This window comes from Ictidomys tridecemlineatus, chromosome 3 (genome assembly GCF_052094955.1).
Source record: "Ictidomys tridecemlineatus isolate mIctTri1 chromosome 3, mIctTri1.hap1, whole genome shotgun sequence".
Taxonomy (NCBI): Eukaryota; Metazoa; Chordata; class Mammalia; order Rodentia; family Sciuridae; genus Ictidomys; species Ictidomys tridecemlineatus.
In genome coordinates, this window is record NC_135479.1 from 214,109,372 (window position 1) to 214,136,413 (window position 27,042).

General features: G+C 59.2%; 1 protein-coding gene and 1 long non-coding RNA gene across 4 annotated transcripts; one reads left to right on the plus strand and one right to left on the minus strand.

Annotated features, from left to right (window-relative positions):
* Positions 1-203: 203 nt before the first annotated feature.
* Sik1 (salt inducible kinase 1) lies at positions 204-10,728 on the minus strand. The gene is made up of 14 exons (XM_078044721.1): positions 10,598-10,728; positions 9,604-9,774; positions 9,030-9,146; positions 6,743-6,806; positions 6,418-6,579; positions 6,155-6,279; positions 5,945-6,068; positions 5,157-5,380; positions 4,751-4,900; positions 4,271-4,393; positions 3,943-4,159; positions 3,189-3,473; positions 2,654-2,885; positions 204-2,348 (listed from the first exon to the last, which is right to left on the minus strand). Exons 2-14 carry the CDS (start codon positions 9,757-9,759, stop codon positions 1,997-1,999), a joined length of 2,331 nt encoding a protein of 776 aa, XP_077900847.1. The 5' UTR covers positions 9,760-9,774; positions 10,598-10,728; the 3' UTR covers positions 204-1,996.
* On the plus strand, positions 8,093-16,732 carry LOC120890411 (uncharacterized). Of its 3 annotated transcripts, none has more exons than XR_013437098.1 (2): positions 8,093-8,634; positions 16,000-16,732. It is a non-coding gene; the product is annotated as an uncharacterized LOC120890411 (long non-coding RNA). The 3 variants fall into 3 exon arrangements; XR_013437097.1 differs by lacking the exon at positions 8,093-8,634 and adding an exon at positions 11,007-13,411; XR_013437096.1 differs by lacking the exon at positions 8,093-8,634 and adding an exon at positions 13,428-15,067.
* The last annotated feature ends 10,310 nt before the right edge of the window (positions 16,733-27,042 follow it).

Consider the following 27,042-nt stretch of genomic DNA (forward strand, 5'->3'; position numbering starts at 1 on the left):
CGGCGGCTGGCAAGGCTGGAGGAGCCCTTATCGCTGGGCCACCTGCCACTGTTCCTGGGGGGCTCTGGTCTGCCTGGCAAGGCTGGGGCCGCGCCAGCGTCACGGCCTCTCTGGTTCCAGTGTCAGTGAGCTGGAGGCTGAGGCCACGGCCTCTTGATGAGATGCCTGGAAAAGTAAGCTCCCAGAGACGAGCGGGAGAGGAGTGAAGGGTCCCCAAACATTTTATTTAAATATTAAATTAAAAAAAATATGTCAACTCATCATTTGGCATACATTTATCATGTTAACAAAAGAAATAAAACAATTCAGTTATGGTAAAAAAAAACACAACAATTATGTACATCTCCATCAGATCACGTAGTGTCTTAAATAGGCTACGCACTACAGTCTGGGACAGCGCTGTCTGGAAACAGCCGCGGGCCCAGGATAGCGAGAAGTGAAGACGCGACTTCATCCTCCTCCAGAGGGTCTACAGCATAAGAAAAACCAAAATCCGCTATGAAAGTAAAGTGCTTGTCGTTGCTTCAGAGAACACAGCGGCAGGAGGCCTTGGATGGGTGGCATGCCGCGAGCAGAGGCCGGGGTGCAGCCCCGCTGTGACATGGAGGCCAGGCTGGGCCAGGTGCAGGCAGGCGAGACCCTGGTGCTTTCTCAGCAGCCTGGCACCAGGTCTGCGCCCCAAGGACAGTCCTCCACAGTCACTGAAAAAGCCACAGCCAGTGGTGGCAGCAGCAGACACAGGCAGGGCCACAGGCCACGCCGCGCACGGGGCGCACCAGCCTCCGTGACCCTCAAGTAGCTCGGTCAATCTTTGGCTTTTGAAAACCCCCTTTCCCCTTCAGGATGACTCCGACCTCCGTAACACTGCGGGCCATGCGCCCAGCAAGGCACCTGGTCAGGGAGGGGAACTCTCAGAGCAGGGACCGTTTCCTGTCCCAGGGAGCTTCTGGCTGGCTGGGTGGGTGGCCACCTGTCAGGCCAGGCCACTCCTCGGCCAGCTCCAGCCGCGGCCCCTTCCTCAACACAACCTGGTGCTGGGGTGCTTCTCAACGTGCCCGGGAGAGGTTCAAACAGGAACACAAAAGTGTAGTACAAAATATAGAAAATAATAGTGTCTATTTGTCCCTATTTATATACATATACAGTATCTGCTTAAAAAAGAAAGCTTTACAAACACTGACCTAAGCTTCCCATTTCACTCTCCGTGAACAAAAGCCAGATGACCAGCGCTCGGCCGGAGCTGGCGCCAGGGGCAGAGGCAGCAGGCGGCCCTGCGCCCACCTCCCACGCCCGACACCGCCCGGTGGCCCCAGTCAGGTGTTGCTGTTGGACCCTGATAATGAAATGCATAAAAACTCAGTAATTAGCAGCAGAAACGAGATGCGCAGCAGGAAGAAACTGAGGCTTCCTCGCAGTGCCCAGGGCTCTGAGCCAAGTCGCGCCCCCCAGCTCCTCCTTGGAGCTCCCCCAGAGGACCCCGCAGCACTGCCCTGAGCAGCGTCCGGGTGACACTCCTCTGAAGGAAGGAGGGCAGGCCCCGGCTCTGGTTCGGGGAGAGGACCCACCACCTGGCGGCCCTCGGGAGGACTCTTCTACATGGATGCAGAAGCAGCAAGTTCACAGTTTTCGTTACAGCATAAATGTTTCAAGAGGTGAGAACTAGAACTAACGCCAACCGGACACCACGAGCATGTGCGGGGGCAGGCGTACTGTCACCGCCAGGGAGGGGAGCCAGGCCCCACCCTCGCCCTGTCCCCCACGACACTCACTCCTCGATTATTATTTTTCTTCAATAAGTTTCCAGTCCCTACTCAAAGTTGAGGTCACTCAGTGCAAGAAAAAAACATAATAATAAAACAAAAAATAACCTAAAAAGCCCATACACCTAACGTATTGCTTGTTTTGCTTCTAAAAAGTTCTTGGCTCTGAGTCCAAAATGTCTTCACATACTCTGAAATTATTGCTTGGAAAAGTCAGTGGGCACAGTGGGGCCACCTCACTGTACCAGGACAAATGTCCCCCGCTGGCCAGAGGTCAGGTCCTCCATCTCGCAATCCCCCTGTGGCAGCCCAGCAGGGTCGTAGCCTGGGGCCAGCCGAGAGAGGCATGGTGGCAGGGACCCGGTGGGGAGGACGGCTGGGCCAGCGCTGATGTGCAGGTGGGCATCCAGAAGCCGTGCCGTTGACATCACAGGGGACACACCGGCCTGGAAGAGGGGGGCGGGCAGCAGTGGGAGCCCCGACACAAGGGCGCTGTCGCAAGGGGCGAGCACATAGGAGGTGGGGGACAGCGGGGGTGCCTGCTGGCAGCTGGGCGGGGCAGTCGGGTGATGCTGTAACTGGAGCAGCCTGGGGGACAGAGAACAGGGAGGCGACAGGTCACCCTACCAGCTCTGCTCAGAGGCTCTCAGGTTTCTGCACTGCCCAGGTTGGTCCTGCCCGCCCTACGCAGCTGCTGGTTAGGTGGCCGAGGCCCGCAGAGCTGTGTAGGACAAGCTCTGAGCCATGTTCTCACCGAGCTTCTGTTTACCTCTCAGAGATGCCCATGACGGGCCAGCTCCGGTCGCTGCTGCCCTCCACCCACTCACGAGTAACCAGCTGACCCCTGCCTGCCCCCTTCCAGGAAGCGCCTGGTGGGCCTGGGAGCGGCCTACCTCTGCTGCTGCAGCACCTCCTCCAGCAGGCTTCTGCCCTCCCGGCCACTGGTGCCACTGCCCTGCAGACCTGGGCTCTGGGTGGGGGCGTGCAGAGTGCTCAGGCCGCCCCGGGAGGCCCGGCTGGAGGAGGACTGGCACACCTGGCGGGCCAGCCCCTTGATCTTGTTCAGCCCCAGGAACCCCTTGGTCCTCGCATTCTTCCTCAGCTGCTGCCGGAAGGCCTTGAGCCCTGGGGAGGAGCAGCACAGGGATGAGGGCTGGCTCCCGGCTCCAGCGCCCCAAGCCCTGGAAGGGGCAGGAGGGACGAGCGCCTGGCTGTTGTGGCGTCCTACAGGGAGACAGAAGTCCTCGCTCCCCCCCTGAGGTGGGGGCGGGCTCGACCCCACCTGGGCAGCCTTTGCACAGACGCTCCAGGGAGGATGGGCACAAGCAGCACTGTGGACCCACAGGCTCCTGGGCCCACATGGGCAGCGTGTCTACGAGGGACAGGCGTGTTCCCGCAGAGGAGGAAGTGCACAGGAGGGTGCCTCACCTTGAGTCAGTGAGGTGTCTGATGCCCTCCGTCCCTCCTGGAAACTGACTGGGAGCAGCACGGCTCTGCCCAGGCCACCCTGAGCCTGCAGCATGGGGGTGGCAGACTGTGCCCCCAGGAATGGCGAAGCCAGTCGGACTGGGGAGCAGGTGCCCAGAAGCCCCTGGGTGGCCAGGCTGCTGCCAAGCCCAACGGGACTTTCGCCTGCGGAGAGGGTCAGACAGCTGTCGGAGCTGGTTCCTTCTGAGGCGGTGGCCGCGGTGGAGGAAGAGGAGACGACTATACCTGCAGGCAGAGTAGGGTGTTGGTGAGGGCAGGACAGCCTGTCTCTCTAGGCCAAGGCAAAGGGACAGGCCCCTGGCACTTGCCCCTGGTGAGGAACGTCAGCTGGCCTTTCCCAGCTGGACCCTCGCCTGGGCAGGAAAAGGGTGTCCACCGAGGACTCCAGAGCCCCGGAGCCCAGGGACCTCACAGGCAAGCCTGTGGGTACAAGTACAGGTGGGCAGGCTATCAAGAGGCTCAGACCCCAAAACAGGGAGGCCCGGGCCAAGTACCTACCCTCCCGGCACCCGGGGCAGCCCCTCCACCAAATGAGCAGGCCCACTAACTCTAGTCACCAGGGCCTGGGAGTAAAGCACACAAGCAAATCCTGAGGACTCTGATCGACGGCGGATACCAGGCAAAAAGGTCTGTTCTAAGCAAGGCTGGGGTGGCCTAAGCCCTAAGCCATGCACCAGGTCCTGAGGGCACTTACAGGGAGGGGTGATTGGGGAGAAGTGGGTGGAGACCTCAGCCAGTGTGTGCCTCCGGCCTGTGCTGCCAGGCAGGGGCTCCCGAGCCTCCTGCTCCTCCTCCAGACCAGGACCCAGCCTGGCTTCCCCGCTGATGGCCGTGTCCAGAAGGCTGCTGGGGGAGACGGAGCGGTGCTGGAACACTCCATTGCAGTTGACATCCACTGGGAAGAACAAGGGCTGCAGGGAGGGAGACCAGTGACCGACTGGGCTCTGTGAGCACAGGCGGGGGGAGCCCAGCCTCTAGGAAGGGTGCCACCTGCCCTGGGCATGGCTGTGGGCACTACACACCTGCAGGGAGCTCTGGAGGTCACAGTCCATCTCAGCCTGCAGGACAGACTGCGCCAAGGCCTGGGGCTGTGGGCACAACAGGGAGGATCGGAAAGGGTCCCCGGGGAGGCTGTCCTGAGGCACCTGGGTCAAGAGAAGAGAAAGACAAGTTGGCACCGAGACTGGCGCACACAGACGCAGGATGCTAAATGGCTCAGGACACGCCCTCCTCTCCAAGGTCACATGAACGTGCAGGTGACCAGGAGCAAGTGCCAAGGTGCCAGGACCAAGCAGGAAACAAGGGGCTGCTGGGCAGTCCCAGTGCAGCGGCCCGCACCTCTTCACTTCCGGGCAGCCGTGGCCTGCCGCCTAACTTGGGAGAGCCAGGGGGCGGGGGACTCTGAGTTTCATCCCCTTGGTCCAAGCCAGGGATTCACAGTCGAGGACACGATCCAAGGCAAAGCGCCAAGAGCAAGGCTTGGAAGGAGTCCTCCCCCTCACCTCACAGCTGCTGAGGTCTGAGCTTCTGGGCCGGGGCGGCCTGGCAGGCCCGGGGCGGGCCGACGGCTGTGTGCTTCGGTACTCCTTGAGGCGCTCCAGCAGGAGGTAGTAAATGGCAGCAAAGTGGTTGTAGCTGCTATTCTGCAGTGACTGGGGCAGAGGAGGGTGGGGTCAGGCGTGGCTGGCAGCATCTTGGGCCCCTGTGCTGGCTGCTGGGATCCCCTACCAGGCTATTCCCAGGTTACTCCTGGGTGGCGCAGACTATCTCTAAACTAAGCTGCACCCACAGGGACTCCAGTGCCGAGAGCCCGTCTCTACACTCCACGTCTCTACTCCGCTGCTCCCAGGCTGTCTCTACACACAGGGTAAGACAGTGGCAGTCAGGGCAGGTAGGTGGTGTGCTCACCTCCACGGTCCTCTGCCGGTCAATGCCAAGGGCCTGCATGATGCCCAGCACCTGCTCGTTGTAGTCACCCAGGTTGGAGGTGTAGCTGTGCACAGAGAAGGTGGGATCAGCCTGCTGAAGAAGGGAGGGGTCGGCCTGCATCCACCGGTGCTGCCAGATCTGTGCGATGGTGATGCGTTTGGCAGGGTCCACCACCAGCATGCGACGGATCAGCGTCTCGCAGTCTGGGGGAGAGGAGGACATACCCTGAATGCTGGGGACCAGGCTGTGCACCCACTCTCACCGTGCATGGTGACAGTCCTAACAAAGGCTGAACCCTGGGCCCACACCTGCCCCCAAGGAGACCAGGGCTCTGGGAAAGGCACACTTTGGTCCCTCAAAACATCCCCAGGAAGAACCAGACCCCCATCTTGGTGTGACACACTAGGGCAGCAAAGGGTCAGACACGTGAGAGAAATAGAAGAGCACGTGCACAGGGGCCGAGAGAACTGGGGAGAGGCCAGCATCCCGGTCTGGCCCTGGGGAGACTGCAGACACCCGACTCTTGAGAGACAGCCTGAGGGAGGACTCAGCCTGGACCCAACCTGGCCATAAGCAGGACACTAAGGAGGCACCCCATGGGTCAGGTTTCTCTTGCATCCAGTCACCTGAGCCGGATTCAACGACGTGACAGTGGACTCAGTAGAAAGCCCAGCAGCCATGCAGGAGACCCACACCCCTGCTTCTCTCCACAGCCATCACCCGCTCACCCCCTTGAGCTACAGCAGGCCGGCTCTGTGCCCACCCACCTTGAGACATGAAGAAGGGGATGCGGAACCGGCCCTCCAGCACCCGCTGCCTCAGCGTTGGAAGGTTGGGCCCATCAAAAGGGAGAGAGCCACAGACGAGGACATACAGCACGACACCAAGGCTCTGTGAATGACCAACAGCAGTGTCAGTGCCCAGCAGGCTGCCAGACGTGGCCTTGAGCTGCAGAGTCCACGCTCACAGGCTCTTACCCAGATATCCAGCTGGGGGCCTTCGTACTCCTTCCCCTCAAAGACTTCAGGGGCTGCGTAGGGTGGGCTCCCACACCATGTGGACAGAGGCTCTCCCGGGTTGTAGAAATTCCCAAATCCAAAGTCTGCAAGGCAAAGAAACAGACGATGGACGTCAGCCTAGAAACGGCAGGAGCTGCAGTTTCAAAGTGGACTCAGAAAGCTGGAGACCTCCCGCACGGCCTCCACCCCAGCCGCTGTCCTCTGGATGCAGCCCCCCTCACCCGCCAACTTGATGTCCATGTTGCTGTCCAGCAGCAAGTTCTCCGTCTTGAGGTCACGGTGGACGATGTGGTGGTTGTGGCAGTACTCCACGGCCGACAGAATCTGCCGGAACTTCTTCCGCGCCTCATTCTCACTCAGGTGTCCGTTGGAAGTTAAATAGTCTGCAGAACGAGGAAACGCAGCTGTGTCCCAAGATGCACAGCATGGCTGCCCTCGGGGATGGGAGGCACAGGGTCCGAGGACGAGTGGACCCAACCACATGGGCAGGTCCTGCCAAGTGAGCACACTTGGTTCCAGTGGGTATTAAAAACGAGTGTGGCTTACCAAACATTTCTCCATTTTTTGCAAATTCGGTAACAATGTAAAGCATATCCTTTGTTTCCATAACCTAAAACAAAACAGAAAAAGACCTAACATTAACCCAAGAAAAGAACACACTAGGGGTACAGATGATCCACCTGAACCCGTACATCTCTACTTCTACAGGATGAGCACAGTCAGAAAGGGAAAAGGAGAAGCCCCTGCAGTAAAGAACCCGGGGGCTTCCTCCCCACAGTGACCCCGAGCACCTGTCCGTGACCTGATGCCTTACATGTCTCTGCATCCTCCTATGTCACCTACTAACTCAGGTTGCCCTAAGTACCTCCAGGACTTTGGGGGCCACTGCACTTGATCTGGACCCTTCACACGTGACAAGTGATTCAAGTCGCAGCCAGAGCAGACTGAAGGGTGGCTGACACTCCAGTCCTGCTTGCCCGGGCGAGACAGAGGCCCTAAGAACATGGTCCTGCCATCAAGCTGCAGGAAGCCCCTCTGGTCCACAGTGGATTGTCAGCATGTACCGGGGGCAACAGTCAGTATCAATATACACCTTGAAAGTTCATTATCCACTGGGAACTTTGTGTTACCTAAAAAAAGGACTTTTCACCTAACTAAGAACAAGGCAAAATTCAAATCTTTTGTATTGAAAGAAAACAAACTCATGCCTGTGTGTGTTTGAACATATTTTAGAGGAAGAGAGTCAATATTCTTATGAGGAAAAAAAATTGGGGGGGTTCAAAATACAGTTATTCCTTTAAAAAGACACTTAGAGACAACTGCTTGGATCCAGAAATCTAATAAGAAAAGTATTATTCAAATTCTAGCTAAATTGCCAAGCTAGGGTTTAACGGCCCCACCTCATGTGTGGAGTAGACAGCACTGCTCATTCTCTCTCCATTAAAAAAAAAAAAGAGGAGGAGAAGGAAGAAGATTCCAGAATCCCTTCAACTTTTTAAAAACTTGATGGAAAGGATGAAGCAGCTGGGCAGGTTCCCAGGCCCGGGCAGCTGCTCGCACATCAGACAGTACTGTCCAGACCAAAGGACCGCGCCCTCGCTCCCCCCCACCCAGACAGCCATCAGTCACTGTGGCAACAGCAAGCACCTCCAGAAAAGACCTCTGGCATTGACGGCATGGGCAACAGACTTCCTTCACTGAGCCAACTCCACCCAGGGGACAAAGTGGAAGAGCAGGGACACAGGAAGGACTGACGTCGTGAGTCAGCTCTTCACAAAGTCAGAAGCCACAGCAGCTGGGGAGGCACACTTTCCAGGCACCAACATCGGTGGCCCTGGAGGAGACTTCTTATCTCCAAGCACAATTTAAACATGACAACCAAATGAAACAGGAGCTCTGAGCACACGGCCCTGAGCTCTGTGCTTAAAGACACCGGGGGAACTGTCCCTGCATGAGAAGCACAAGCTCCAACCACACAAGTCCAGGAGCCAGGGTGGGGGTGCACTTAGATCACACTCTCCTACCACAGCGCATGCAGCCTGCCAGCCGTGCACACAGGTCTCCCACAATCACCTGATCCACACAGCTCCACCCGAGTCTCTAAGAGGAATTTACAGTCAACATGAGCAGATGAAGTAGTGACTACCTGCAAAGCCTTCACTTCTCTGCAAAGCAGAAGTGACTTCATCCTAGCAAAAGTGGTCATTATCACCAGGAGGTACAAGAAGGAGACTGCTTTGCTGTCCTAATTATTTACTTGTTTCCCAAAGATATAATTAATGTATTAATTTTAATAAGAAGAATAAATATAAAGTCAAAAAACAAAAGATGGTCACAGGTAAGTCATGTTCCTAACAGGTAACAAGTGGCAAGTGTCTGTGAATTTCCCTGTGCAAAGAAGAGTTAAACAGGAAGAGGAGTGCTCACTGATGCCATAGGTAAGTTCATGAAAACTGGTACGAACAGCTCTTTTAAAGTTTAATAATCGTGTGCAAAGGTAGAAGTTTCTAGTTGTACTCAAATTTGTCCTTCTGGACCAAGTCCAGGACCTGCATCAACACTACAGAAGTGGTTCTCAAAGTGAAGCCACTTACACAACAGACCTCTATGCATTTAAACTGGAGAAAGTTTTGATACTAGATAAAATTTTAATGAAACAAATCTCCAATTATAATCCAAAAGCAAGAAAATAGTTGCAAATACATCTGCATATCTTATAAAAATCACAACCAGCTCACTGTCTCCCATACACATCCAGAAAAGGGGCACCTTTCAGAAGCCCCAGGCTTTGGCTGGCAAGGACTACCTGGGAAGGGAAGGCAGGGGACCTCACCTGGTAAAGCTTGATGATGTGGGGGTGGTTCAAGAGCTTCATGAGCTGGACTTCACGGTAGATTTTCTCCAAATTGCTCGAATCTAATCTTGTTTTATCTATTATTTTTATTGCAACCTGCGTATTTTAAAAAGGAAAAGGATATTAGAAAAACAAACCACTTATCCACATTTATAAGTTTCATTTTTTGCCAGTTAATTATGCAAACACTTTATAAATCATAGAAGGTCACAAAAAGTTGGGGAAAATGAACCAAAGGAACCACTGATATTTAAAGAAATCAAAGTTAAATGTCTCAAGTGAATGAGGCCAGCTTAGCTCTGAATCCAGGAACCACTCCTCCCCTGTGTGCTCATGGTTTTTCTTTTTGTTTTGTCTTTAGTTTGGTTATTATTCTCATTGCTATTCTTTAAAATTTGTACAAATTATAGATAAACGTATCACAGGACTTTTACTCTTTACCAGACTAGAGCGTTAACAATGACTGACAATCAACCCAGCAGGCGGTGAATCCGCCCGCCCGCCCGGGGTCTCTGGTCAGGCTCCCTGGCCTCCCCGGGGCGCCCCTGCGCACCTGCGTTTTGGTGACTCGATGCCGCGCCAGCTTCACCACCGCAAAATTGCCTTTGCCCAGCGTCCGCTCCACATCGTAAAAGCCCACGCGGAGGGGTTTCTGCTGGCCCTGGTCGGCGCCCGCCGGGGCCGCACTGAACTCGGACATGATCACCATGGCTCCGGGCCGCACCTGCAGACCAGCGAGGGGCGAGCTCAGCGCGGACGCCGGCCGAGGCTGCGCACGCCCCAGCCCGCCGCCCGCGGTCGGCTCCACTCCAGCTTCCGGACCTCTTCGGCCACTCGGCCGAGCTCCGCTCGGACACTACCTGCCCACAGTCGGCTCCACCGGAACCTCTATTCCCCTTGGGACTTGAGGGCCCGCTCCCACACCTGTCGCTCCGGGTCACCTCGAGCCTAGTAGCCCCGGATCGCATTAGCTCCGCGGGGCGAGGGACCCGCCTCCGCCGCCCGCGGTTGGCTCCTCCTGATGCCAAGACCCCGTGAGCCCCGCAGGCGGTGCAGAACCGCCAGCCCCCGCCGTCGAGCTGTTCCATCCCGCCGCGGGGACCCCGCTCCCCACCAACACCGCCGCCCGCGGACACCGCCGCCGGCGGTCGGGGTTCCTCTGACTCAAGACTCCTGCGCCCCCCGGGCCGTGCAGACCCGCTCCTCCCCGCCCTCCGCCGCCCGCGGTCGGCTCCATCCCGACTCCAGACCCCGCTCCACGCGATCCGCGCAGTGAGTGAGGACCCGCTCCTCGCCGAACCCCGCCGCCCACGGTCGGCTCCATCCCGATCCCGGGACCCTATCCCCGTGGCCGTGCGGACCCGTTCCTCGCCGCCCGCGGTCGGCTCCATCCGATCCAGAGACCCCCGGCCCCCGCGGCCGTGCGGACCCGCTGCTCCGCGCCCCACACAATGGGGAGCCGGGGGCTGCGCGCCCGCCCGAGCCCCCCGCGCGCTCCTGCAGGGCCTCCCGCGGCGGCCGCCAGCCCGAGCCCCGCCGCCGCTCACCTCCGCCGCCGCCCGCGCGCCCCGGCCCGGACGCCGCCGTCCCCGCTGCCCCGCCGCCCGCTCGGCTGCTCGCGCTACTCGGGCGCCTGCCGCTCGCGCCGCCGCTGCTGCCGCCGCCCGGGCCGCGCCGCATGTCAGCGCTGAGGCGCCCGCTGGCCGCACGCGGCGGCCGCCCCGCCCCGCCCCGCCCGCCGCCCCGCCCCGGCCGGCCCGCCGGCCGCCACAGCCCATTGACGTCGCTTTGACGCCAGAGCGACGCGCGGCCCCGCGCCAGGCGGAGGGAGCGGAGATCGGGCGGTTGCCAAGAGACGGGCGGGCTGACGCGCGCCGGAGAGGCCGTCGCCCTGGCGACCGGGGCGGTGACGTCAGGGGCGCCGGCCGCCCGAGCCGCCCGCGCCGCCGCCGGCGCGCCCCCTGCCGGGCACCCGGGGCCCTGCGCGCGGCCCTCTTGCCCCGCTGCGGGAAGCACCGCCCGCGCCCCCGCCAGCACCCCGCCGCGGGGACCCGCGAGCCCCGACCCCCGCCCGGGTCCTCGCGCCCCGCTAGAGGGGACGGCTCCTGGGCGCCGCCGCAGCTCCCCAAACGCGAATGGCCCGGCCCGAGGTCCGCGCCGTGCAGCACGGCCCCCTCCGTGTCCCAGAGTCCGCGGGACGGAGGGCCGGGGAGCTGCGGGGCGGCGCGCGGGAGGATGGGCGGGCGCCGGGTGCAGCGCGAACTCCCTCCCCGCCCAGAGAGGCGGCCAGCTGCCCCCACTGGCGGCCGAGCCCGCGCCCCAGAAGCCTGAGCCAGCCGGTCACAGTTACTTTTGTTCTTAAAAAATCTCAGTGTTCAGCAAGTTGGAAACTCAAAACACGAGAAAACGTGGTCGGCGTCTTGGGGAGCCCCGCAGCCCATCCAAGGGTCGCACTCGCAGCCGGGGCCCAGCGCCCTGGTCCTGCAGCGCCCTCAGGGCCCGCGGCCCAGGTGAGGTGCTCAGCACACAGGCAGAAGGACACAGCCCCTGCCAGCAGCCCTGGCCCCAGCACAGATCATCAGGGCGCAGAACCTGACCCCTTGAAAGACTGGGCATTCTGTGGCTCCCTGGCGACGGTCACAGTAGGCCAACTGGCCGGCCCCACCATGCCCCCAGACTCCACCGCAGCAGGGGACTCTGGGGACCTGGATCTTCTGCACAGCACCTGGGACCTTGGGGCTCACCCTGAGGGCCACCCAGAGACTGGCTGCTAAAAGTAGGGACCATCAAAGGGGAGGTGGCTGGGGAGAGAATGGAAACAGCACGTGCTTGGTGACAAAATACTCCGCTTCTTAAGGCAAGGGCAAGTGGTGTTTCTCAAACAGCAGGAAGGCAGCAGTTTGGCGCATCAATCAAAAATAAGTCTCCCCCTAAGTCAGACTTCTGCATCTGCCTGGGACTGGTTTTCCTTGTGTTAGATAAAAACACCGCTTCAGAGAGGGGTGGGGAGCAAGAATTAAACAAAATTGATTCAGGACTAGAACCTTCTCTAGGAGGTTTCCTGCGTGGGAGGTGACCTGGGCAGGCTGGCCTGGGAGACGGTCCCTTGAGGAACTGTAGATAGGCTGCTGACAAAGAGCCCAGCCCACCAGAGATTTCCCAGTCACCCCCACCTGTGCGGGCTCTTGTCTGGGGTCAGCATGTTGAAAGGCACCCAAGGACACTAGAGTCCCAGCTTCCTCAGTCTCTCAGAGCGCTTTCTTTATTTGTCCCAGGTTCATACACCAGAATTTAGAGGAGTATTTTTAGTTCCTTCCAGTTGAACAGTTTGCAATTGCTTTTCCCCACTTCTGGGCGTCCCAGCACCCTCCTCTGTCCCCGGGCGCAGGCTGGGGGTGGGGGCAGAGACCTGACTGCACACAGGGTTCGCCCCTCACCCTGTGACTGACCGCCTTTCTCCTGGAATCTAATGCAACATCCGGCAGCAGCCTTCTCAGCACCCACTCACCGCCCACCAGCCCCAGGTCCAGCCAGAACCTTTCAAAAGGCCTGAGGTGTGTGCAAACATCCGGCTGGTGGTGTGGAAACATTCCTTCAACAACAACGAAAAACTGCAGGTCAAGGAGGGAGGGAGGGTCCCACAGTAGACCCTGGACCCCAGTGCCGCCTGGCCCTAGTTCCTCTTTAGCTTCCACCCCCAGCCCCACTGTGCCAACAGCCTCTACTGTCTTTCCTTCCAAGCCCCCAGAAAGGCGGGAGAGGGGAGGGGAGCACCCGAGGGTCATCATCTGTCCCCAGTGGGTCTCTCCGGGCACCCCCTGAGTCCCTTTATGTCTTTACCACTGATGGGCCTCTGCTTCCTGTGGCTCTGCTTGTCCTTTGTGTCCTTGGCCCCTGGAGGTTGATTCCTTCCAGAATCCGCTCTTTCCTTCAGTTTTCTCTCTTCGGTGGAGGAAGCCCTCTGCCTCAAGCTCTGCCAGAGGGCCCCGTTTTTATGTCACTGTGACTCGGGAAGCGGTCATCAGTCTCTTCCATTTGGGACTCCTTACCCCTGCCTGTCCGCACTGCTTCTAGAGTCCATCTGATTGTTTCTGGACCTCGAGACTGGACATCTCATCCACTGGAAGTGGGTCCTTTAACTCCATGACTCTAGCAACTGAGGTGACCGCCGGGGGCATGCTGTACACTTCTCTGCACAAGTCAGTCACGCTGGAGACTGAAGTCCACAGCAGCATTGATCCAAGTGGTGAACACACCCCTGTCCTGGGCTGTCCTGACCCTGCGTCTGTCCCCTCTCTAATGGGGAGGGGGCAACATCTTCGCACCTTTCCAGGGTGGCCCATGTCACCTCCAGGAGTGAGGTGAGGCACCCCCACCCCTCCCAGGTACCTAAGGCTTTGTCCAATTTGGGTTTGTGCTTTGGTTTTTGCTTTCAAGTCAGGGCCTTGGTCTCCTTAGCCCATTGAACTTGGGGAGTTTTGACAGAGTAACACGTGTGCTGAGTCAAGGGGTCATGGCCCTGGCCCAGAGAGGCCGCTGGGAGGAAAGCTCCAGACTCTCTGGCCCGCGGATGGCCCAGTTGACCTGGCTGGAGGCAGGAGCTCAGCGCAAGCAGGCTGGCCCAGAGGCCGCTGGGTTTTGCCCTAGGCTGTGTCCCTCCCGCCCTCCCCCGTCCTGGGTCTGCTCAAAGCTGTCTCGTTGGCTTGGACCTGGCTGAGGAGGTGCCCAGGTCAGCAGCCAGGAGCCACTAAGCCCCTCATGAAAGCTGGCCCTAGCAAGACGTCTCTGAGCTCCCAGTATGGAGCAGAAGTAGGGGGAAGAGAGCGGGGGAGAGTCTTGGGCCTTGGTGATGAGACAGGGTGAGAGGGACTTGGGGGGTCTGGAGGGACAGCCTCTGGTGGGCAGAGCAGAACGGAACAAACAGGGCTTTCAGCACACCCCAAGGGAGAGCTGGCTATTCACAGACCCCAGGGCCCTCACCATCCCCAGTTCTGGGGTCTACTGCTCATGAGGAATTCCTGATGTAGCTGGGGGTCTGTCTGATACTCTAGAATGCCAAACCTGGGGACCCAGAGGCTTTTCGGTGTGTGTCCCTGACGGTGTTCTAAAGTCAGGAGGACACTGCAGGTGGACGTAGGATAGGCCGACATCAGGGAGGGGCAGCAAGGCCAGCAGTGAGGACACTGGTAGTAACTGGGAATTCATTTAAGAAGAGCAATACCAAACCAGCCAGGGGTGGCTGCTGGCCCCGAGGGGCATCTATAGGTGGAAACCCCATCTCTCCAGGTGAAAGGAGACCTCATCTATAAATGCCCATTTCCCACCATTTTATTAGAGGTGCCAAGCAACTAGGGGGTGTCTTAGTCTGTTTTCTGTTGCTATAACAAAGTACCTGAAACCAGGTGATTTATGAAGAATACTGGGGTTTCTTTGCTCAGATTGTGAGGCTGGGAAGTCCAGAGCATAGCATCTGCCTCTGCTGGGCACGTGGTGGGGCCTTCTTGCTGCATCAGGACATGGTGGTGTGTGTCACATGGGAGACAGCAGCAGTGCCAGCTTGGGTCTCTTCCTCTTCTCATAGAGCCACTGATCACCTTCTGCAGGCCCATGTACTATGAGCACATGAACTTGGCTGGATGCATTGAAACCCCGAGTAGAACATAGTCCGCTCCTCCACCTTGCAGAGCGCGGCCCCGGGCTCTGGTCCCAAGATAGAACAGTCCTGGAGCCCAGTGTGGGCTGTGAAGTGCTGGCCACATCCTTCCTCCCGTCCTGCAAGGGCAGCACAGAGCACAGCTAGCCCTCTGGGAGTGCTAGGTGGCGTCTGCAGATGCCCCCAGCACCGAGCACGGCGGGCTGTCATCTCCCCATGACTGCCCATCACTGGTCTGCATGTGTCTGCGCTGGGAGGACTAAGGCACAGCAAACGCGAACAGGAGTGAGCATGGTCCAGACTGCGTGTGGTGCCAGACACATGCTGCTGGTGTCACGATGGGAAGGGACAGGTCCTGAGAGAGGTGAGATGGATGACCCAAGCCTGAGTTCTGGAAGGGCCTTGCACCTGAGAGTCCCCAAAGGCTCTGGTGAGAGGGGCGAGCAGTCAGATGTCTCCTCTCCAGGGCCAACAGAGGTGAGGCAAGAACCTCACCCCCCCACACTGGTGCATAGGCCTATCCACAAGTATAGCTGTATGCTGGACTGGTAGTCAGTGACGGGTAAGATCCAATTGCAGTGGTACCAACCTGAGACAGGAGGCTGATGCCTAGAGGTCAGCTCATCCGATGACGGGGAAGGACCATATGTAGTATTGGACAACCTAAGGCAGGCACGGTCCCTAAGCCACATGCTTGTTGTTTAATTAAACAGAAGGGGGGAGATGTTGAGAGCCATAGCTGAGTAGGAATGAGACATGGCATTTTTGCCAGAACGGAGTGGTTGAGAGGTGACGCCAGCAAGCCATTGAGATGATGATGGTTATATTAAGCTGTGTATTCAACTGTATATTAGACCCCTGCTGTCCGCTTCAGGCTACTTTGGAGTTCTCGCGGGGATTCCTGGGGAGTTCATGTTGGTTGGGGAAGTGCCAGAGGAGGAATTTCTGGTTGGTGTGTGTGTGTGTGTGTGTGTGTGTGTGTGTGTGTGTGTGTCCCGGGAGAAGGCCGTGTGCGTGGCGTTCGAGGGAGTTCAAAAATAAAGTTTGTTCCTGCCTGAGTGGCTCGTGATTTGTGCCCAGCCAGACTGCGGCACCCCCAGTCCTGGGCAAGGAGACGGCAGAGACCGAAGACAACCAGAAAGCCACTTCAGAGGACAGTGACGCAGGAGGGCAGCAAACCAGGGCTGTGGGGCAGCAGGCTTGGCAGGGAGAGTGGCCTGGGATGGGCACTGCCCCCGGGCAGAGGTGTGGACACGGGACGTGCCATTTACCTCTCTCTCTCTGGTCTCTGCACAGAGGTCCTCGGTGACGGGGGAAGAACTGGAGAGAGAAGAGCGGGATGCGCCCTGAGACTGGAAGACAGATACAGTGGCCGTATGCAGTAGCATCAAAGGTCCATTTGCAATCTGTTGCCCAGATATTTGTGTGATTTTCTCCAGAGGTGCTCGGAGGGCAGATGTCTCACTGCTGTGCTCCCCCAGGGCTGGAGCATTGTGGCAAGGACGATGGGACAGAGGAGCCAAGGCACAGAGGTTGAAGACAAGGGAGGAGCCCAGCCCCACGGCCAAAGCTATGATTCCTCACAGCTGAGCGGCCAGGCGGACCGTGGGGGTTGGGCTCCCCTCCTCAGGAGCAGGCCAAGGAGGGACAGCAGTGACCAAAAGGTTGGGACTCTGCCTGCTTCCACGGCCTCTGCATGGATCCCAGTCAATTTCAGCGGCCTTGGCGTGAGCCAGGTGAAGTGTCCCCTCGCAGACGGGGCTTTTCCTGTAAGAAAAAGGTGTCGTCGAAGCCTAAAAACCACTGTAGTGCCCCTTGTCCTCAGGAATGAGTTTCCAGATCCTCTGTGGAGGCCGGACTGAGGAAAGCACCAAACCTACAAACACAACGCTTCTCCTCTGCACAAAACCTGTGATAGAGTGCACTTCATAGATCCAGCTTAGTAAGAAAAAGACATCGGTGACTCATGTTAAAACAGAATAATTACAACAAAATATCTCAATAAAGCTGATGAATGTGGTCCCCCCCATCTCAGAATGCTGATCATACTGTCCTCAACCTTCTTAGGATGGTGCTGTGGGTGGGATGAGATGAGTGTGTGATGTAGGCAGAGTGACACAGCATGCTGGGGGAGGGTCACTCCATCACAAGCACTGTGATTCTGCGATGGCTCGATGACCGAGACTGCCGCGTGGGCAGGTAGTGCATACAGCAGGGATACACTGCACAAAGGGATGGCTGTATCTTGGGCAGGACGGAGCAGGATGGGTGAAGATTCCATCACACTACGCCGATGTCATGCAATCACTTACTTCTGGAATGTTCCACTTAATATTGTCAGAGATTGATCACAAGTAACTGAAACCATAGAAAACAAAACGGGATGAGAGGATGATTAATAGAAAATATTCAGCAGAAAGTTTAGAAAATAGAGACACACAAACACGAAGACAGAAAGCAAACCAGCAAGGCTCCTGGCAGTGCGGTGTGCCCATCTCGTCTCTTTACAAAGGCACCACTGTGTCGTCGGGATCTTGCGAGAATTCCCATGGAAATGGGTGAGCAGGTCCCCGTGGTGTTGGGGACCCCTTGGTCTTTTCCCCCTGGGGATCGGGTCTTTTTGTAGGGTCTGTCATAGCAGAGGCCTGTGGCTTGGGGGGACAGGATGACCCAGTTCCAGCCCTCAGTGTGCTCTCCGCCCAGGCTGACAGATGACCACTTGACCACTTTTCTCCCCATTTCCAAGCAGATCTGTCGGAGACAGCGTGACCACCTCACAGCGGACACCAGGGAGGCCTGGACTCGGACCCAGCACTCTCAGGGCGGCCCAGGCCCAGGGAGGAGGGTGCTGCCAGAGACAGGGATCTGGAGACGGAGGCCCTTAGCGGCCTCTTGGTCCTGGGAGAGGCCAGCATGGCAGGACTCCCCTCAGAGGTGGGGAGCTGTCCCTGGGTAGCGAGGCATCCCGCCTGGCAGCTCAGCACCAGGCTTTCTCCTCCCGGCCAGCAGGGGGGCTTCCACCTCTCCCACCTGGTTCTTTAGAAAACCCAGGGCTTGTGTCATAAGGAGGGGAGAGACCTTCCGGACCCTGTGAAACCCACCCAAAGGCCCTCCACAGGTGTGGCGGGGCAGCCCCTGACCAGCACAGGCCGGGGACGCCCTCCACAGGTGTGGCGGGGCAGCCCCTGACCAGCACAGGCAGGGGACGTGGGTGGTGTCAGGCAGAGACCAGGAAACCCTGCCAGGCCGGCACTGCCTCTGTGGCCCCTGAAAGAGCAAACACGGTGGGGAGCAGGGGTGCACTGCCCCTGGAGCACACGGTGGGGAGCGGGGGTGCACTGCCCCTGGAGCACACGGTGGGGAGCGGGGGTGCACTGCCCCTGGAGCACACGGCGCATCCCAAACTGCTGAGGTCAAGGTGAGAGTGGAGCTGGACTGAGCCTCTCAGGACCAGCAGGCCCAGAAGGAAGTGCAGCACCCCTTCCTCAGGGCTAGGAGTCCTGGTCACCTGAGACCCGGAAGGTTCCAGACCTTCTCACAAGTCAACCACAGACGGGAAATCAGCCAGCAAGGTCCACGACCTGGGCAGCAGGATTGCGGCCTCAGCAGCCTCAGCGCCCCATCCCACCTGGGCTTCCGTTTCTCAGGACCGGCACAGAGGTCAGGGCTGCGGAGAGGGAGCCCCTGCAGACTGCCCTGGGAACCAGAGGGCAGGGAGGACACGCCCCGGGAGACACAGGTGATGGGACCTCCATAGAACCCAGGGGCGGCCAGGCACTGAAAGACAGCGGAGGCCCTGGGTGCGGGCCTCCCCCTTCCTTCTCACAGAGGGACCCCAGCGTCCTCCGGAGACCCCGGGACTCCAGCCAGGGCTCGGCCCTGCAGACGCAGCCGCTCTCAGTTCCTGAGGCCGGCAGCCAGAGCTCACGGTGATGCTGGCTCAGGGGAAGGGCCTCCGGCACCTCTCCTCCCCCTCGGGCTCCTGGCGCTCCTGGGTGTTTCTGGAGCCACTCTGCCCCCGCTGGCTTCCGTCTGCCCAGGACATGGACTGTGCCTGTGGCTTCACGGGGCCTTTCACTAGGACAGCAGTATGGAGCTGGGTCGGCCCTGATCCAGTCAACCTCAGCTTCATTTAACAATTTCCTCTTCAAAGACCCTATTTCCAAACGATGTCACTTTCCGACTTTCCAATGGACGTGAGCGTCAGGGAGACGCCACTCAGCCCGACCAGCACCCAGCAGGGCGGGCAGGCAGAGGCCAAGGCCCAGGACAGGCAATCTTAGCAGTGGTCAGGGAGGGTTCAGGCTGAGACCCCCGCAGGGGCTGGAGCTCAGGGTGGTCCACCCGAAGGGCTGTGTGATAGGCACTCCCCGGGCAGGGACGCCAGGCTCAGAGTCCAGGGGAAGGGGCAGCAGAGCAGGCCAGAGGCCGGGGCAGCAGAGCAGGCCAGAGGCCGGGACCTCAGGACACAATGGGGTGGGGGGAAGAGGGGGGTGGGAACTGAACGGTCCCCTGTTCCCCATCTGCCCTGCTCCAGGGTCCCCTCCTCCAGCCTCCTGTGCGCCAAGGGAATGCCCAATGCATGCCTGTGACTTACGCAGTGAGGATGTCCCCAAGGTAGGGGTCGCAGACCAGGCTGCCACACGCGCCTCCTTCCCCCAGAACTTCCCACCCCACCCTCCTCCCTGGGACTCCCATGGGGCCCGTCCCCTCAGAATTGGGCTGAGACCCTGTCCTCCTGGACCTTACCCCATCTGCACTGACCCCCAGGCCTGGTGGTCCCTGTGAGTCCTTTCTGGACCAGATGTTCTCCTACCCCCACCCCCCAAAACAGTCAAGAAACGGGGGGCAGACACACAGGGGCACACTGGTCCAGGACCCACGTCCCCTGAGGCTGGCCCCCACTGTGGGGTCCTCACAGGTGCAGGACAGGGCTCTGTGGGGCTCACGTGGAAGGTGCCTGCTCTCGGGGTCCACTGAGGGCTGGGCCGTGGCCCTGGCCTGCTCAGCTTGGTCATCCATCAGCGCCCTGACCTTGGGTGGAGGGCAGAAGCGTGGGTAGGAAGACGACACCTCCCCACTCCTGGGGTGAGCGGCTCTGGGGAGAGCTGGGGGGTGGGCAGTGCCCTGGGCCCTGGGGAAGCAGAGCTGCGGCCTCCTGGCAGCCGGGCAGCAGAGAGAGGGAGGAAGAGGAGCAGGCTGGGCACTCAACTCTCCATCAGGGATGCCCCGCAGCCCAGTTCCTCCGACGCGGCCTTGCGTTTCCGCCCCTCCCGGTGTCCACTTGGGCTAAGAATCCATGAATGGGTAGTCCACTGTGAGGTCACAGCCCTCCTGACCCAGTGCCCTCTGAAGTCCACCCAAACCTCTGCACTGAGGACCAGCCCTGCACACATAGACTTCGGGCGGACATTTAAGATCTAAACCGTAGAGCAGTCGCGTTTGTCGAGGCGGAAAGCAGCCTGGTGGGTGTCGGGCTGGACGGGGAGGTGGGAGGTAGTGGTCAGTGGGTGGAGTCTGGGAAGATGCCCTGTCCTGGAGGAGGGTGGCCGCGGTGGAGGCTCCCTGATGTGGGTGTGCTTAGTCCCCTGGACGGTGTGCCCTCGGCCTTTGCAGGGCTCAGTCTCTACTGGGTGCTTTGTGCTTTTAGAGTGGCTAACCAGGCCCCAGGTCCCACCAGAAACAAGTGCCAGTGACCCCCTGGCAGGCCTCGGCCCCAACTCAGAGACCAGAGATGGCCAGGCCCTGAGGCCAGCCCCGTGAAGAAGGCTCGTCGGCCATGCTGGCCCAGGGTGGCGGCCTCAGGCCCGGCTCAGCACCGGAGCCCACACCTCAGCTCTCCCATGCGCAGCACCCTCTCCTCCACCCCAAGCGAGGTCTCCCGGCTCCTCACACGCCACAGAGTGGAGGCCCTGCCCTCGGCCACCCCTGCCCCTGTGGGCCCTGACGGAGGCCCTGGGCACAGTGGGCAGCAGCTGGAGAGGCTGGATGAGGAGGCAGGCGCCCTGGACCAGGGTGCGGCTGCTCCTCCAGGCCCGGGCCCGCACAGCGGCTGCACACCCCGCGCAGGAGGGCCCAGGAGCCCAGGGCACGGCAGACCTCCTCACCTGCTCCTGTTCCTAATCACACCTGAAACCAGGGTCACACTCCTGTGCTGATGCACGCCGTCCAGGTAGGCCCCGAACTGCCTGCCACACCCCTCTCCCAGACCTGTGCCTGCACCCTCACCACCCTGTGGTGGACGCTGGTCGAGACTCTGTGGTCAAGGCTGCTTTGAGGCCTCTCTGGGGACCCAACCCCCAGGAGCTGATGCACCCTGACTCTTGGGGTGACTGTCACTGGAGCACCCTGTCAGGGCTCTCAGCGGATGCCACAGGGGTAGGCTGGGGGACCTGCCTGGACAGTGTTCCTCCCTCCACAAGGGGTGGGGTCGTGGGTCGTGGGGGCTGCTGGACCCGGCCTGGAGGGGCAGGTGTCCCTGCGCCATGCCTGGGCAGCCAGGCTCTGGCCCTCAGAGGTCCTTGGTGGCTGCATCAGATCCAGAGACTTGAGAGCCCCTGGGGGGTCCCCCACGTGTGGGGCAGGTGACCGTGGTGGCAGTGAGCAGGAGCCAGAGGGCCACAGTGGGGTCGTGTCACTGTGCCTTGAGAGATGGCAGCTATTGAAAGCCCCATCAAGGTCACAGAGCAGTTGTCCAGGGCCACGGCCCCAGGTCCCCCGGGGGAAAGCTGGGCTTCCAGGGTCCCTGCGGCGGTGCAGACAGGACAGTCCAGAGCCGACGCTGGCGCTGCAGGACCTGGGGAGGACCTGAACTTCCCTGGGCGTGTCCTGCAGCCCAAGGGCAGTATCCATGGCCACAGGGAAGGTGGTCCCTGGGCAGGCAAAGCTGGCCTTCCAGAGAGACCCCAGGGAGCTCGCCAGGCACCTCAGGCTGCAGGACCGCAGGCTGCCCAGGGAGGTGGGGGGGTCAGGCAGGGTGGAGAGTGAACCCCAGAACCCAGCCTCAGTCTGGAAGGCTCGTGAGCTGGAGGGAGGCGGGAGGTGTGCAGAGAGGCAGGGAGGTGTGCAGAGAGGCAGGGAGGTGTGCAGAGCCAGCCATGCAGATCTGGAGGTGATGTCAGAGGCAGCCAGTGACACTCGTGTCCCTGGACAGTGGAACGGGGACTGCATCTCCAGGGAGGGAGCCTCCCCACGTGTCATTCCCCAGGCCTGAGCAGGGGGAGGCCGGCAAGTCCCAGGTCCTGTCCTGACTTTGTCCTTGACCCTGGTGTCTGGGGAAGCCACTCGGCCTCCCTGGGCCTGGGTGATCATCTGTGTCCCTGTCCTTCCTGACCAGAGCACTCACAGGTCCCGGGGAGAAAGAGAGGACAGGCCGGGGCCACAGACCGAAGCAGCCCGAGGTCCTGCAAGGGGAGGTGGCGGGCTTGGGTCCCACCACGCCAGCCCAAGAGGGTTGAGAAGCGCCAGTGTTTGTTTGGCCGCTTGGCGGTCACTTAGAAACACCATGCCCCGTCATTAGACCTTGGCTGCCAGATTTCAATCACTTTATTACTCAAACCCACACGAAGGTAGCTGGTCTTGGTCGAGCGTTATTATGGCATCCTGGTTTCTCAAAGGTGGTTTTCTCAACATCAGTTTCCAACCAAGCTTGGTGCACATCAGGTCTGCAGCTTTAAGACTTCCCCCCATGATAAAACTGAAGCGGGTGTGCTGGCCTCGTCCAGGTGGGAGGGTCCCCAGCCCAAGAGTTGCAGGTCAGCCCCCCACCCCACCCCCCACTGAACATAGGATTATTTTAAAAATACACTATATAAGAAATGATCTTCCACAAAATTAAGATCGTTTGTGATCTTATCACTCGGATAATCAAAATGACTGATATTTTAGTGCATTTTTAGTCACACTAATGTGTGCCACGGCCTTTAAGAATACATTAGGATCGTGACCTCTGTGAGCAGTCTGCTTTTCTATTTATGTGGAAAGAACTCCTTGGAGTGTAGTGTGTCACCCAAGACGTTGTTTTCAGTGTCTCAGTTTCGTCGTGGCCAATATTTAAGATCTCCACTGTTAGATGTCCGCCGTTTCTGCACAGTGTGTAAACAACGTCATCGTAACCTTTCCAGATTCCTTGCATCCAACATGAAACCTCTCCCTGGATGAAGCATTTAAACCGCAGTCATCAACTGAAAGGGGACGCGTTGTCTCCAAGCTGAGATCCGGGCTGCCCTGCGGGGGACCCTGCAGACCTTACCACTTCAGAATTGTTATTCAACAAATTTTTGCTGAATTCAGAAGCAAAAAGTATCATCTGCACTTGTTTCCCAGGCTGCCATAACAAAGAACCAGGAGCTGGGTTCAAATGTCAGGGACGGTCCCCTCGTGCCGGGGGCCTGGACAAGGCTGTGACACTCAGGGGAGGGCCTTCCCGCCACCTCAGGACCCTCACCCAGTCTCTGCCTCCACCCCACAGGGCTGTCCTCACCCTGTGTCCCTTGGGGGTTCAGCCCCCTCAGTGTGATGTCACCCTAGTGGGTGACACCTGTGAGTGTCCTGTTTCCACATCAAGTCCCACTCCCAGGTTCTGTGTGGGGACTGAACCTCTCTGGGGAGATGGGGATCCGTCTGGGCCGTGCGTGTCCACTACCGTCCAGGTGTGAGCCTCCTCCCCGAGGTGGCTTGGCCCTGGGTCACCCCCCGTCTCCGAGGGCGGCTTGTCAAGTCGGTCTTACTCGCCTACTGGGAAAGGCTCAAGTGTCAAGGAAAGCTAGCGCTGACCTAATGGAACGGAGCCCGCTGAGCTAGATGGGGACCCGCGTCTGGCTTCTCCATGTCCTCCGCCTCGGCCCACGCCCTCGGCCCCACCTCCCCGCACAGCACGGTACTGTGTATTCCAAGGCGGCTAGTTTGCAGGTGAGCTTGATGCCAGGGCTTGGGGGGGATGGCTGGGCTCTGTCTGGGTAGGAGTGGACCCACGCCATGCTCCCGGGCGCTTCCCCCCTCCCTCTCACCCTTCAGCCCTCCGCCATGGGATAATACCCAAGAAAGCCCTCCATAGATGCATCTTGGAGTTCCAAGACAGTAAACTTATGTTCATCATAGAGGGCCCACTCTGTGGCCTTGTGTTACAGCAGTGCACAGTGGACAAAGACAGGTGGCCAGCGTCTACCCAGCTCCTAGCCTGCAGAGAGAGGCCTTCCCTTGTTCCAGCAAGCATCTTAGGGAAGCCCTTTTTCCACCAAGGGTATTAACTTTATCCACTGGAGGTCAAGTGTAGGTCAGTCACCCTGATTACCTGAACTACAGGTGGGAAGGAGGTAGCTCCCAGGAGGTGGGACCAAACAAAGGAGTCACAGTCTTCTTTGAGTGGGCAAAATCAAAAGATGTTCCCAGAAGGGTAAATCCTTTTCTTATTTTTTCCTGAGAACTCTTTATATACGAAGGGTGTTATCCTTTACATCTTTCTTACCAGTACTTGTAAGTTGGCCTTTGTGGGTTTCGCCCCAGAAGCCCCAGGCTGCCTTCCAAGCTGGGTCCTGACTGCAGCACCCTTGCTGTGCAACACTGTTGCATAATCAGAGCATTTCATCAGGCCACATTCTCTGGGTATGAACAATGCCATTGCAAGGAAAAGAAAAAAAAACCATGCTTAGTGCTTCAGTAAACGAATTGGCATTGAAGAGCTTATCGTCATTTGTGCAGACGTCACAGGTGAGTGCTAAAGCCAAGAAGCCAACGCAGGCCCTAATAAAAGAGCGGTGGGGCTCATAAAGGCTCATAAAGTCTCGGTGTTTGTGCAGTGATAAGAACAGACGCCAAGGGCCACTCGTCCTCACTCAGTCTTGAATCCTGATAAGGAATGTGACTTTGAACTCCTTAACCTTGTGATGGGGCTGTGAACTGCGGGCAGAGAGACTGGTGGCCTGACCCCGCTCCTCCCAGAGGCTGGCACCACCTGCGGGGAGGAGCGGGGTCCCCTGGGGCAGGGATGGGGCAGCAGGCAGAGACCCTGGCCTCCTCCCGCAGGGCCTGAGCCACACGCTCTCTTCCTCTGCTGCCTCCCTCTCCAAGGACGGAACCACCCGCCCCATGGCAAGTCACTTTTAAATTCAGGGGCAACAGTAGCAGGAGGGGAGAGGACTCCTCATTTTGGGGTTGTGCACCGTGGTCCAGGGAGAACGCTCCACTCTAGGGGAGCAACAGGGAGGGTCCCGGGGCCAGGGTGGCTGAGGATCCTGCCCGGACCCTGACCCCGCCCTGGCATCCCTCGGGGTGCCTCCAGCTCTGGGTATGAAGGCTGAGCCTCCCTCCCCCCACAGTCCCCCGCCCCGGGGAGGCATCAGAGCTATGGCAGTGCCTGGGAGGTGACTTGGAGGGTTTAGGGTGGGGCAGGACAGGATTGGGCACAACGGGGAGGGGCCAAGTTAGAAAGGAGCCACCAATGCGGCATGCAGGAAGCCCTGGGCTCATCCCCACCAAAAATAGGGAAGGAGAGAAAGGGGTAAAAATAGGCACCCCAGTGTGGCCACGCTGAGGGACACTCCCCACGCGTGGTGCGTGCGTCTCCTGGGCACCTGGGCACGTCTCGCAGACACACCGGGCAGCAGGCAGGGGCAGCCCGAGCCTCCCCTTCGCTGGGCCCTGCAGAAGCTGCCCCTGCACACCCGTCCTGGCCCTGGGGCTGCCCCCACCCGGGACGCAGGTCCCAGCGCCCCTGGAGGGGAGCAGGCACTGGAGGGTGAAGGTCCTGCCCTGCTGGGCACCGGCTGCCCCTCCAGCCCCCGAGCCACCAGGGCACAGGCTGGTGAAGTGGAGCCAGCGAGGGGCCGCCATCTGCCTGCGCCTGCGGCCGGCCTGCAGCCCCAGGAGCGTCTTCCTCACTCCTGGGTGTCCTCTCAGCCCCTGGGGCTGTGGCTCCCTGCCCGGGCGAGGCTGGGGTCAACTCATGTCATCAGGAGCCCTGGTGGGTGGCCCTGCAGGGCCTGGTCACACACAGACCTCCAGGGCTGCTCCAGGACAAATGGAAGGAGGAGGCAGAGCTGGAGGAGGGGGCTGAGGTGGGCTCTGCGCCGTGGGGGGCTGGCCAGCGGACCACGCAGGACACCCGACACTCAGCCCACTGTCACCCTGAGCCCCGTGGCCCAGAGAAGTCCGCTCCGAGAGGGTGTGCAGTGTCCCCAGCTCTGAGCAGCCCTTCCGTGGGCCCCAGAAAGCCTGTGCCCACACTGCTGCCCAGCAGGACTGACCACGCCTCCCGTCTCGGCTGTGCTACAGGGCGGGGTTCTGCTCCCCGAGGGCCTGGGCACCCAGGATACAGCTTGGCCGCCGAGCCTCAGGGACAGTGTGAACAAGGGGTTCAGGGAGCAAAGGGAGCCCACCCTCTGTCTGTGCTTGCGTGCCTGTGTGCATTTGTGTGTCTGTGTGCTTGTGTGTCTGTGCGCTTGTGTGTCTGTGTGCGTTTGTGTCTGTGTGCTTGTGTGTCTGTGTGCTTGTGTGTCTGTGTGCGTTTGTGTGTCTGTGTGCTTGTGTGTCTGTGTGCTTGTGTGTCTGTGTGCGTCTGTGTGTCTGTGTGCTTGTGTGTCTGTGTGCGTCTGTGTGTCTGTGTGCTTGTGTGTCTGTGTGCGTTTGTGTGTCTGTGTACTGCCACAGCCTGGCTGGACACAAATTAACCGGGAGGTCACGAGCCACGTGTAGGTTCAAATAGGAACTACTTTATTGCCCGACCCCAACGGGAACTCTCTAGAACTCCACAGAGACTCCGCGAGAACCAACGGGAACTCTGCGGGAACTCAATGGGAACTCCACGGGAACTCCGCGAGAACTCAAAAGTAGCGGGCACCCGAGGCAGCAGGAGCCTCCCCACTGCCGGACAGCAGAGGTCCACATACACAACTGAATACACAGCTTGCCCCAATCCAGCATCACCCAGTCACAGCAATCAGCCACCATCCCAGTAATTAGACACAGCTTAACTTAACCATCATCACCCCAATGGCTCGCGGGCGCTACCCCTCAACCACTCCTTCTGGCAAAATGCCAGGCACCAACATGACGTGGCTGTGGCTCTCAACAGTGTGCTTGTGTGTCTATGTGCTTGTGTGTCTGTGTGCGTTTGTGTGTCTGTGTGCTTGTGTGTCTGTTTGTGTGTCTGTGTGTCTGTGTGCATTTGTGTGTCTGTGTGCTTGTGTGTCTGTTTGTGTGTCTGTGTGTGTTTGTGTGTCTGTGTCTTGTGTGTCTGTGTGTGTTTGTGTGTCTGTGTGCTTGTGTGTCTCTGTGCTTGTGTGTCTGTGTGTGTTTGTGTGTCTGTGTGCTTGTGTGTCTCTGTACTTGTGTGTCTGTGTG

Bases quoted from the DNA above. Each gene is read 5' to 3' on its own strand.
- Sik1 (XM_078044721.1), bottom strand. From the start codon at position 9,759: ATGGTGATCATGTCCGAGTTCAGTGCGGCCCCGGCGGGCGCCGACCAG. The intron at 9,147-9,603 runs GTGCGCAGGGGC...TAAAATACGCAG, and splicing joins ATCGAGTCACCAAAACGCAG to GTTGCAATAAAAATAATAGA. The intron at 3,474-3,942 runs GTAAGTGCCCTC...CTCTGCCTGCAG, and splicing joins CTCCCCAATCACCCCTCCCT to GTATAGTCGTCTCCTCTTCC.